We start from the raw sequence: 12,945 nt of genomic DNA on the forward strand, positions 1-12,945 counted from the left end.
ACGCGGGCTGGGTCAGCACGCAGCATTAGTGGCAGTGCATCACGTGTGCCGCGCGATCGAATAGTGCGCGCCCTGATGATAGGATGTACAGCCCTCTCCCACTGAAACTGTCGACGGTGACGCTGGCAAAATATATATCCGGCCGGGCGTCCGGGCTGGCACCATGAACCGACGGACGCGTGGATCGCACGTGTACCTATGGCCGTACGCCGGCCGGGCAAGCCGCGCATTTTCCCGGTTGCATTTTCTGGATCATGCATGCTTACCAGTGTGTGGGCTGCTGCAGACGACACCACTGCATGCGCGCTAGCTGAGCTACCATGGATATCACATTTTTTTTTCCTGGAAAAAGCAATCCAAATATTATGCTTTTCCGCTACTATCACGCAGCGTAACCAAACATGGCAATGATCTTCAAATGGTTGTGTACGTGCATTTTTTTTTTGCTACTAAATACACTCCTTGGTTTCCAAAGCTTACTCCGTTGTTGTTTCGATCGTTGATAGTATGATCTTCAAAGCGCAACTTTTTTAAAACAAATTTTGCTGTTACAGTATAGGTATATACATTTCTAAGACGCGAACAAAATCACACGCCATGAAAGGTACTTTTCCAAGAAGTTTCACACGAAAGATTTAAGTCAACTGATTTGCAAAAGATATTTACAATTGAAGCTTCAAAAAGAACTGAATACTGAACAGATAGAGACCACTTATGTAAAGTACTAGTGGATGGCGCACGCCTGGAATATGTGCACCAGCTACGTGTTAAGTGTGCTGGAGGATGCCCCATGAGACAGACAAGGGTATGATCGATCAAGACAAACCTAAGCATATGTGTGCTTCTTTCATTTCTTTCTTCAAAAGTGCAGCGAATAGCGTCTTCTCGGTATGAAAAGCAAAAAAGATATTCTCCTTTTGTTTGTAAATATTGCCCTACTGCCATACACAACTTTAGATAGGTAGACATGTATTATTCTTCGAAAATGGGACAACTTGACCCGTAAAATGTATGAGATCGATGCCTCTTGCATCTCCCTTTCCTAACTAATCGTATTTTATTTGATTGATTGACAGGCGATGATGCCGCCGCTCCAAGAAAGCAACAACAATTCAAAATATTAATTAAGATTCCAAGTACATTGCAAGATAACAAAGGAATATTTGAGTTATCTGTGCTCCAAGCACTTTGTTTTATGTATACTTGTTTCCAGTTTGTTGCTCACATGCGTCACGTATATTCCTTTCTCCTACTCAATTCCTCTAGCCTTAACATACAATTAAAAAAATTAATTAATCCCTTTATCCTACTCAATTCCTTTGGCCATAAGATACGGTTAAATAATTAATTAATTTGTGTCTCCTAGTCAATTCCTCTAGCCTTTAGATACAGTTAAATAACTAATTAAATCATTAAGTTTCTAGCCATTTCATGATTGTATATATGTATGTTTGCACTAATTAGTTGTTCAACAAGAGGTGGATGGACAACCGAGGAAGTTAGTTTAACTGTTCATATAGTAACATCGTCGTAGCGGCGGGTTGCTATAGTTCGTAACTAACTAAGCAATTACTTTAGTAGTATCGGAAAATTAAAATCGTCTCATTATTCTGCTACTAAAGTAACATACATATACGTACAATTCCGTGGTATGTATTTTTTTTCTTAGTTATCATCATGTATGGTTGTGCTAGCAAGTTGACAAATTTACACAAATTTTGGGCGTCCGAGAGGAATATTCATAAGACGGTAAGTAGACAAACTTCAAATTAATATATACATGACTTTTAATGCACTGATTGAATTAAATATTAAAAGATACACCTATAACCAATGGTAATAAAACTAGTGAACCAACATGTCAATCTAGATGGCTGGAATTGTTTCCACGATGGAATCTATTGGGGGTCCGAAGCATATACTAACACTAGCAAAAATATCTTCACCCAGTGTCCGTTGTTGTCCATACTCTACAATATTTTATAAGTCTAAGAAGAGTCGCTAAGATGCGAGTACGATTTTAAATTTCGCGTCGTCATTGTTTTACCCCTTAATGACTATGCACAACTAATTTAGTGCAGAGTAGTTAAGAAGAACATACGGACCAACACGAGTCATCAAGAGACACATGAAGAACCGGTCCAATTGTCTAAATTCCTTCAAGATGGGTAGTTATGCATGAGCGATGATGACTGATACATAAGCGCCATAAAATGCTTGCTCCTGATCTTTTTTATTCTTCTTCTACATAACTCTCGTAAGCAATATGCAAATCATTAATATTGCTTGTTGATGAATCATAAGCTTTCTTAATCGGGTTGGCGCGGTGTGCCATGATTTTGGTACTATGTGCAATCCAAATTAATTTCCTACTTCGACAAGGGAGAGAAGATACTTATGTGTGCATGCATGAGACCATATCCTAATCATGTGGTATTAATGGGGTTGTTAACTTCATCCTAAACCCTAACCTTAATTTAACCAGCCAATCCCTCTGTTGGCCAAATATATGATGTTGACCTTTGTTTGGAATACCAATTATCTTGTTATCTCTTGTGCTACGTCCACTGGCATGTGGGCCCCATGATTCTAATCTTTTCGTTGAAAGAGGAGTTTTGACTCTTGATGGGGTGTGGCAAGTTGATGACCCAATAGGATGCATCGAACGAGATAAAAAAAGTGAGATATGCATAGTATATTAGAAACGGGCTAGTTGTCAAACAACAAGATGTGCGTACCTAGTCATAGATGCGTGTATCTCCGCACAAAGGAAAATTGTTTGGGGTGGGGGTGGGGGGTATTATCACAGATTGTCTCGTATTAGTTTTTAGGCCGCGATATGATTTACTCTTGTAGCTAGGTTGCCAAATTTTTGGCAATGCCAATGCTCTTTTTTCAATTTTAGTCCATTTTTCTTACGAACATTGGTTAATCATGGGCAGCCATTAACCAAAAAATTGCTAGCCAAAGTTTTAAAGCTTTATAGTAAAAACTTTATAAGCAGGGCTCTCTCTATGTTGAAAACAACAACTTGTAAGGTTCGAGGGAGTATAAGAAAACACCAACACCTACCCATGATTCCAAAAGGTGCAAAAGAGAAATCTTGTATGGTGTGAGCGCTTCGGCATATGTTCACCAGCTACGTGTCATGTATGCTGCAAAATGCCCACGAAAAGGACAAAGTATGACCAATCGAAGCAGATCCAAAGAGTATTATCTCTTCCATTCTTTTTCTCCGAAAGTGCAACAGATAGTGACTTTTCTGTATAAAAAATAAAATAAAATCTTCTTCTTTCCTAAGTCCTGCCATACGTAACTTTAGATAGATATATATTTTTTGTGTGGAGCAACTTGACCCGTAAAGTATATGAGATCGATGCCTTTTGATTACTCACATTTGATTAATCCAGGTGTTGCCACCACTCCAATATAAGCAACAAATCAGGACGTTAATTAACTCGGCAATCGAAGTGCAGAATTGATGCGATGTAATTACAGATTGATGAATGTTTAACTCTGAAAAGAGATCGACGAACATAATTTATTTTGGTTGATTAGTTCCTTTTTTTTGCAAGGATGGTTGATTAGTTCCTTACACTTGTTTCGGTTTTGTTACCTGTGTACGTTTGCATATGTATTCATTTTCTCCTGCTCAATCCTTTGGTAAATTAGATGTATTTTAAGTAACCATGAACTACCACAAGTTGGTCTAATCTGTTAGGTAGCTAACCAGCAACGAATGCAAATTTCTTGTTGGTAGCTAACCAGGCTCGCCGTTTGGTGTTTACCATCCAAGTGCCATCTGTGGTTCCTAGCTAATGTTAATTGTACGCCATTGTGCACAGTGCACACATCTGCAAAAACAAAAAATTGTTTGGCCTAATTTAAATCTTGGTTGGTAGCGCACAAGTGGCAGGATGGCCGACGGAGAAATTAGCAGCCATTGATTGGAATATCGCGGTCGCCATGCACCAGTAACCAGATAACTACTTATTCTAATTTAATACTTCCTCCGCCCCATAATATAAGATTGCAAAACGATATTATATTACGAGACAGAGGGGGTAAAAATTAAAGTGTATCATTGCACGGCTCTGTGGTTGCTAAATTCAATTTTTAGAAGAAAAAAACTCACCGGTACTATTTAAACTAATGAATTAGGCATAAAGCTTTATCTGTTTCAGGTTTTTCGGTTGATCTGTCATTTCGTAAAAAGCGTATACGTACGTACTCCTGCCAGCAAATTATCTTTGGAGATGATGTCTACTGATGTCTACCATGTATGTATTCAAAGGTAACAAAAGTGGTCCTTGAGATGCCGGCAATATAATATCTTACAGTTCATGTCATCTGCTTTGTTTTTCATTACCAAAGCACATATACATAATTTAACCGCCTATCAACAACACAGTAACCAACGCAAGAGGTCTATTCAGACATACGAACAACCGAGCCAACTAATTAAGCTCCATTCCAAACTCCAATGAGATAACGGTGGCGGTGGTGATAACGACGATGACCATGGCGATTAATATAATCAACAGACGGTAATTTACATGCCATGAAATATGAGCCACGTCCTTTTCTTCTCCTCTGTTGCTCTTTGTTACCTAATATAGCAAGCTTTGCTTCCTTAATCTTGCCTGTTTGTTAACGATAGTATCTCTTGATTAAGTCTGAGTTTGCGGCGTACCACGATTGGTTTTTCCGCGACTCGTGGCAAAACATTTCTTCTTTGATATTGCACAAAAACTCTACATGGCTCCGCGTTAAGACAAGGAGAATACAATTAAGATTACCGTCGAGGAACATAAAAATGAATATTGCTACATGCATGCATGAGATTTATGTCCATCCATCAATCGGAATGGTGTCGATAATTTACTGTTAATGATGCAAGTATTAGTACCAATAGTTTTTGCGAATATTAGTGTCAATAGTTAACTTGGTCCTAAACCCGATCTAACGGGTTAATGAAGCCAGTGTTGGGCAGTGATATGATGTCGACACATGCGTCCATTCCAACCACTTGCATGTGGGCAGTGGCGAGGGAAGGAGCTGTGGACATCTTTTTCTGTTGAAGGGGATGGTTTGACTCATGATGAGTGGATGCAAGTTGACCTGCTGAGTGCCAATAGGATATACAGTGTGCCTCGAACGGGGTACTGCACGCAACAAATTTAAGTTTATAATACTCCTCATAACTTTCCGTTATAGTGTTATATGGTACTTGGTCCCATCCGTGACAGTTAGTTGTACTGTTTGTCAAAGAAATTTTATGGCCATCCTTGTAGAAGGCATAACTTTTCTCCAAAAAATCCAGCACGAGCACTGACTAATTGTTTCGAAAGTAGAAACGTGTAGTATAAACAGTTAAAGTATGTAAGGAAAACATGTTGTCGCGAAGAACATTGTAGGTAGAAACCGTGCGGAATGTAAACTGCTCACACCAGCGTTCAGATCGCGATGCATCGTTGCTCTTTACTGCTGAATGATATCTCTTCACGAACTATATATAGCCCAAACACGGGCTTCCTCCGTCCCTGATTTAATTGACGCCATCGTAATTTTGACCGTAGATTTCACTAGTAAAATAGTACAAGTCATGTTCACAAAAAAAAAACATTATATGGCTGGATTCATGTCCAGCAGAAGTTTTGAATGATACAATTTGGTATGACATATAGCATTTTGTTGCTAATTAAATTTATAATTAAAATTTGACATGGATGCAAGAGGACTAAATAATAAACCAGGACGACGCAAGTAGACTTGTACTAGTCCTCCCTCGGATCCTAGTTTAGTGGGTTGGGCGGTGTGTGGAGGGTAAAAAAATAATAGCCCTCGTCCCTGCTGTGCTGCTGGCCCGACTGATGGATCCTGGCAGGAGGTAGCTGACAGATCCTGGCAGGATCATCGACCAAAGGCAAAGCCAAAGCCAAAGTAAATCTACCACAGTGCACTAGTACTAATATTGAATAAGCAAGTCCCAGTCACTAGTTAATCATGCAGGCGGGCTAATTAATTAAGCCGGGCGGGCGGGCGGGCGGGCCTAAAAGATCCAGCCAGCAACAGCGGCGGGCGGGCAGGAGCGCAGCGAGGAAGGACTAGTACTAGTACTAGTACAACAGCAGTAGGAGTAGTACTTTAGGCCTTTAGGGAAGGAGCCACATTTCACACTCACGTCGTCATTCCCTTCCGCCCGCGGCCTCCCTCCGACTCCACTCGATCGATCAGCCGCCCCCTCCCCCTCCTCCTCCCCACGCTCACGCGTCGTCGTCGTCGTCGTCGTCCGCGCTCGGAATCCCCACCCCATCCCCGGTTGGTGCCCCGAATCGCTCGCGCGCGGCCGCCGCCCCTGTCCTGCAACCAACGCGGCAACCGCCCGCTGATCCCCGCTACGCTACGGTACGGTACGACAACCCCCTCTCCCCGCTTGCTCACGCCTCGATCCGCTTTTGCCTCCTACGCGCCCAACGGAACGGGGCCTCGTCGTGGCGGCTGGATTCGTCCAATCCCCTCCCCGCCCGGCCGGTCGCGTCTCGCGGGGGTCCGTCTCCGTCGGTTTCTGTTCCATCATCCGCGACCACGGCGGGCAAGCAAAGGTAGCCAATCGTGTGTTGATTTGGTGCGGATATCGATTGATCCCCTGTGCTGGACTGGACTGGACTGGATTGGATTGGCGGCGGGCGTCTACTCTGATGAACCCCCTCCCCGTCACTTGCCTCTGTTTTATTTACTATTTATTTAGACTAGTTTTTAACCACTTATTTGCTTCTGTCCCCCCTGGGGTGGGATTTGTTCGTTCGTGGATGACCACTGGTAATACGCTTTTTTTACCGGATAATCATGTTTTCGCACGGACGGATATCAAACAAACAAGTATCGGTTGGTCCAGTCCGGTGATACAAGATCGGCGGTGGGCCTATGGTCCTCCACCAGTTCGCTCCATGTCTATTCCGTCCATGGGGGTTTGTTTCTGAACAAGCACTGATAATCCACTTTACTGTACTATGCATGATCCAATGATGGATTGCTGGGTGGGTGGGTGGCCCTACGCCTACGGTCATCAATCACTTCGCCTTGTTTCTAGTCTAGCTATTTGTTTATGGACATACATAAGCACTAGTAGTAGTATAGTAGTAATACACTTTGATGTTTTGGGACTCTTTCTGGTACGGATATAATATGATCCAATGATAGATAGATAGATAGATAGATAGATAGATTGGTGGGTGGTGGACCTCTGATCCTCAATTCAGTTGAAATAAGCTCTGTTTTATCTCTAGCTATTTGGTTTCGTCTTCTGCCCGTGCTCTGAATTTGATTCATTCTCTCGCTCCAGCGTCAGTCCGGCTTCTTAGCTTGGATCTAAAACCGTGCCAATTGAGCCGGCTTCCACACGCAGCAGGGGCTGATTGCCACCACTCCGTGTGAAGATAATATAAGGGCCTCTGCCCACTTTGACTAGCATATTCAGGTGGAGGGACTCCTCCCCCGTGATTTCTCAAAAAAAAGAAAAAAAAGGCCTCTCCTCTCCATGGTTTTGTGCCACATCTTTCACTCATGTTTTTATGCTGGATTGTGCTCTGGGGGCTGGGGCCCTATGTCTTGGTTCGACGAATTGGATATGTTTCAGTTCGGAATTCAGGGGACAGTGTGTGTGCGATTCAGAATTCAGACATGCGTGCTGTCATGTTGTACAGCTTTGGCTGTGGGTTTCGGTGCCTGCTTTGCATCATCCATGTACCCTGAAGTTTCACCCTATGACTATCTCTACTCTCGTGAGAATAACTTCTGAAAATCTTAAACAGTTCGCTTCACTGGACAGATGTTAAGTTACTGATGTATCTTGTCTAACTTCTGTGCAGATTGTGGTCTGAATATATCTCCTCCGTTTCTGTGGGCGAGTCCTGCTCTGGGTATGCATGACACCTCCAGTGGCCCTCCGGAACGAGCTACAGGGGGTCTCCAGTTCCGCAAGGGCTGATCTGTTCCGGGGCGCCAGTTGCAACATCGAGAGTGAGGTGCTGGCAACTTTGGCAAATGGCCAGGACCCACATGCTTCAGGAACAAACACCGGTTTCAGAGTCAGACACATTAGGCTCCCCAGCGGGGACACCTACTCCGGTACATTGTTGGGAAGCACGCCAGAAGGTTCAGGGCGGTATACCTGGTCAGATGGTACTATTTATGATGGCGAGTGGAGGACGGGGATGAGGCATGGGCAAGGAAAGACGCTGTGGCCTTCCGGAGCCAGCTATGAGGGCGAGTATGCCGGTGGGTACATATATGGTGAAGGCACGTACACTGGACAGGATAACATCGTCTACAAGGGACGGTGGAAGCTGAACCGTAAGCATGGTCTCGGATGCCAGATGTATCCTAATGGGGACATGTTCCAAGGTTCTTGGATTCAGGGAGAAATACAAGGTCACGGGAAATACACATGGGAAAATGGAAACACGTACACCGGCAATATGAAAAATGGCAAGATGTCCGGAAAGGGAACATTTACTTGGAAAAATGGTGATTCGTACGAAGGCAACTGGTTAGATGGCATGATGCATGGGTATGGTATCTATACATGGAGTGATTGCGGGTACTATGTCGGAACCTGGACCAGGGGATTGAAGGACGGGAAAGGTACATTATATCCTAGTGGTTGCAGAGTGCCTGCTGGTGATGAGCTTTATATAAAAAATCTAAGGAACAGAGGTGTGCTGCCTGACCCTAGAAGGCAGAATCATGGTTCACGCATACTTCACTCTTCCTCAGTTGACATGGGAAATATGAAGGTTGGCATAAATCGGGACTCTGCCTCGTCTAGAAGGAACTCAAGTGATTCAAGAAATGTGTCCTTGGAAAGAAGGTGGAGTCTTGAGGTAGCTATTGAGAAATTCATTGGAAATGAGAATAGTGAAACCTCTGAAAACATTGACGATTCTGAGTTGCCTATACTTGAAAGGGAATACATGCAAGGTGTTCTAATCAGCGAGGTAGTACTTGACAGGAGTTTTTCGGGCTCATCCAAGAAGGCAAAGCGCCGGCAGAAGAAGACGGTGAGAGAGACTAAAAAACCCGGAGAGGCAATAATTAAGGGTCATAGAAGCTATGATCTAATGCTAAGCTTGCAGCTTGGAATCAGGTAATGCCTCCAGTGCTGCTCCTCTCATTGAATGTATGATTTGAAGCGTTGATAAATAGCTCGCTTTTCATGTACTGCCTGGTAAATGAGTCTAGTCATCTACCTTGTAATTGCATTTATAGTGCGATTCTAGCAAAAGTTTGACAACAAATTATTAGTGCAAGACTTCGCTGTGCTAGCTGGTGGTCCTTACCAGATCTCTAGTCCAGCAGCTTTGCAACCAGCAGCTTTTATTGCCTCTTAGGAACTGATGGAACATATGCATTTTAAATTGATAACAGAGCATGATGTTGAAACATCTGGCATTCACAAGTATATGTTCTGTAATGTTCATTCTGCTATTGTGTTTAGGTACACAGTTGGAAAGATAACACCCATTCAAAAACGTGAAGTTCGTGCTTCAGATTTTGGTCCAAGAGCAAGTTTCTGGATGAACTTCCCAAAGGAAGGATCACGACTTACTCCTTCGCATCCTGCAGAGGATTTTAAATGGAAGGACTATTGTCCCATGGTTTTCAGGTTCGTCATACTGATTGACCTTTCATGCCTGTATGCATGTCTGAGTGAGATGCTGATTCATGTAGTCTTTTGAATTTTTGTTTACTTACCTAACATAATTTTGTTATTTGGACTTCTAAATCACGTCGTGAAGTTATTTCTGCTCATTATTTTTCTAATTTGTAATCTTCTTTCTGCTGCATTCATCAACTATAATCATTTATGTAGAAACTTGAGAGAGATGTTCAAGATTGATGCTGCCGATTATATGATCTCCATATGTGGAAATTCTGCACTTAGGGAGCTATCTTCTCCTGGAAAGAGTGGAAGTGTATTTTTCCTATCACAAGATGATCGGTTCATGATTAAGACTCTCCGGAAATCTGAAGTGCAGGTACCTTTTTCTATCTGGACCTCTCATTATATAAGTTGTGCTAGGAAATTATGTATTGTAGCTTGTTCAGTGATTTACTGATTTATATATCATGCAGTGCTAGTGTGATTTGAATGTTTGATGACTGATTCTGCAGGTTCTTTTACGAATGCTTCCAAACTATTATAATCATGTCCATACTTACGAGAACACACTCATAACTAAGTTTTTTGGCCTGCACAGGGTAAAACCTTCTAGTGGTCAAAAGGTAATTATCATCAACTAATGCACACCTCTTTTGAGGTTTTTCTTGTTCACATTCCTATTTATGGAGTAACAATCCTTGTTTATTGTTTGCAACTTTGCAGTTCCGTTTTGTTGTAATGGGAAACATGTTCTGCACAGAATTGAGAATTCACCGGAGATTTGATTTGAAAGGTTCATCCTTAGGCCGTTCTACTGACAAAATTGAAATCGACGAGAACACAACTCTGAAGGATTTGGATCTGAACTACTCCTTTTATCTTGAACCTTCCTGGCGAGAGGCTCTACTTAAGTGAGTGTGGTTTCTCTGAAAATCGTCTTTGCTTACTGAGATATAGTTTTGTGGCATAACTGCATTGTATTTGCTGATGTGTTTCCATTGGGTTGTTGTTCAGCTAGTATAATACTATAAATGTTGAAATTAAGTGTATTATAACTTGCTGAAATATGTTATCCACCTTGTTAGCAAAGATAGAGATGACAAATATAAAAAAAGTATTATGAAGAGATTTCTGGTGAAAATATGCAGTTAACGTCCAGTCCAGCATGTGTTGTGCTCATTTTTCAGATTTTTGTGCAGAATTTGCCTAAAACTAATTTTGCGCCAATTGACCAAGAAATATGCAGTATGATCAAGTTTCGCCTTATTGTAGTTTTCATGCATTGCCGTTCTTCTTCTTTTCAGGCAGATAAAGACTGATAGCGAATTTCTGAAGTCACAACGGATAATGGATTACAGTCTACTGCTTGGTGTCCATTACAGAGCTCCGCAGCACCTACGAACACGTGCGTCATATCGTCGGACCATGACAGCAGAGAGATTAACAGTTCTTTCAGAAGAAGGTAAAACACACCTTTACCTGCCGGTTAATGGATTTAATCAACATGTTACTATTTTTATGGGATAACTGTTGATTTTTCAGCTTCAATGATCTTCAACATTGGGTTATAATAAGCATTGCAGCTATTCATAGTACCAACTCCTATGCTTTAGAGTATCCGCGGCTATTCACAGACGGTAGATCCGTGGGTGGGTGTCATAGTGTCACTACCGGATCATAGCATGTGTTGTGTCTACTTATCGTGTCAGCGGGTCGTCACTGGGGTTCTGGATGGGAGTGCTTCCATTGAGCTGTACATGTAGTTCATGATCCCAACCACACATCAGAAATAATATAACAGACCCGTGAGCTTGGTGGCCCGCTGTCTGATGAATAAACAGTGCAGCTATTTGTAGTTCTAACTGCTGTGCTTTAGAGTATGTGCGGCTATCCACAAATAGTTAATCCGTCGGTGGGTGTCATAGTGTCACTACCGGATCATAGCATTTGTTGTGTCTATTCATCATGTCAGCAGGTCGTCACTGGGTGGGATTCTGGATGAGAGTGGTTCCATTGAGCCTGTATATGTAGTTCATGATCCCAACCACCCATCAAAGATAATCTAACAGACCCATGAACTTGTTACCATCTTCAATGGATACATGCTGAGACGCACAAATTAGTTTGATAGTTGCCCCTTTCTGTGATATGTCATGTTCTTTTTCTTGTTTCTGTTGTATATTTACCTCGCTTAGTTATTTGTTCAATTCTTGTTGTGACATGACCGGGAGAACATATTTTCATTGTCCACAATGATCTTGTACAGATGCCCAGGAGGACGATGCTTTTAACTACCCAGAAGGATTGGTTCTAGTTCAAAGAGCTAACGACGAGAACAGTGTGGTCGTTGGGCCCCATATAAGGGGAAGCCGATTGCGGTCGTCAGCTGCTGGATTTGGGGAAGTAGATCTCCTGCTTCCTGGCACAGCTAGGTGAGTGTCATTTCAGTGGCTATTCCTATAAAAGCCATGGCTCTGAATCAAAGTCTGCAATCTTTTTATCTTCACACCGCATGCTGTACATGCACAAAGTGGGAGCTTTTGGTGACTGGGCATCTCCCTTTTTTGGCAGGGTCCAGATTCAGCTGGGCGTGAACATGCCCGCGAGGGCGGAGCAGATCCCCAAGGAGGAGGACAGCAAGTCGTTCTACGAGGTGTACGACGTGGTGCTCTACCTGGGCATCATCGACATCCTGCAGGAGTACAACATCACCAAGAAGATCGAGCACGCCGTCAAGTCGATGCAGTACGACTCGGTGTCCATCTCCGCAGTCGACCCCGAGTTCTACTCGGAGCGCTTCCTCAAGTTCATCCAGACCGTCTTCCCCGAGAACTCGTAGCGCCTCGGCCAACCATCCCTCAACCGTCACTCCAGTGAACGCTCCAGCCCCTGCCATGGCATGCCTGATCTTCCGCCACTGGCGGGCCTGTGTACAGAATGAGGAATGAGGGCATCCGCAGAGTGTCTTCTGGGGAGCTGGATTTTTTTCAAGCATAAGCACAAACCATGTCTTTATTCTGGGAATAAAGGTGGCATGGCTGGTGTTATGGAGCATGGAGAATCCACCGACGTCCTGCTGTGGAAGCGAAGAGGAGCATCTGACTTTCTGCCCGAATATATGTGCCCGTCGAGATCAGGAGCGATGTGGTGGGCATCTGGAAGAATAGATCCTTGGTCTACTTTTGTTGTTCGTTTCTTTGAAAGCAGCTTTGCTGCTAGTGTTCACTAGGGACACACCTGTATAAAGAACCACTACCCAAAGATGAAAACTGAATTTCCAA

At 43.0% G+C, this 12,945-nt stretch overlaps 1 protein-coding gene across 3 annotated transcripts; it reads left to right on the forward strand.

The window, feature by feature from the left end:
• Nucleotides 1–6,083: 6,083 nt before the first annotated feature.
• LOC109781708 (phosphatidylinositol 4-phosphate 5-kinase 9) lies at nt 6,084–12,945 on the forward strand. Of its 3 annotated transcripts, none has more exons than XM_020340307.4 (9): nt 6,084–6,408; nt 7,872–9,148; nt 9,500–9,667; nt 9,875–10,040; nt 10,177–10,287; nt 10,388–10,575; nt 10,969–11,126; nt 11,931–12,096; nt 12,236–12,945. In XM_020340307.4, the coding sequence occupies exons 2-9, from the start codon at nt 7,929–7,931 to the stop codon at nt 12,501–12,503; spliced, it is 2,445 nt and encodes an 814-aa protein (XP_020195896.1). In that variant the 5' UTR covers nt 6,084–6,408; nt 7,872–7,928; the 3' UTR covers nt 12,504–12,945. The 3 variants fall into 3 exon arrangements, with proteins under 3 accessions (XP_020195896.1, XP_020195894.1, XP_040249080.1); XM_020340305.4 differs by having other exon boundaries at nt 6,119–6,413; XM_040393146.3 differs by having other exon boundaries at nt 6,158–6,605.

Source organism: Aegilops tauschii, chromosome 6 (genome assembly GCF_002575655.3).
Source record: "Aegilops tauschii subsp. strangulata cultivar AL8/78 chromosome 6, Aet v6.0, whole genome shotgun sequence".
In the NCBI taxonomy this organism is placed as follows: Eukaryota; Viridiplantae; Streptophyta; class Magnoliopsida; order Poales; family Poaceae; genus Aegilops; species Aegilops tauschii.

Bases quoted from the DNA above. Each gene is read 5' to 3' on its own strand.
- LOC109781708 (XM_020340307.4), top strand. From the start codon at position 7,929: ATGACACCTCCAGTGGCCCTCCGGAACGAGCTACAGGGGGTCTCCAGT. The intron at 10,288-10,387 runs GTAATTATCATC...GCAACTTTGCAG, and splicing joins AACCTTCTAGTGGTCAAAAG to TTCCGTTTTGTTGTAATGGG. The intron at 10,576-10,968 runs GTGAGTGTGGTT...TCTTCTTTTCAG, and splicing joins TGGCGAGAGGCTCTACTTAA to GCAGATAAAGACTGATAGCG.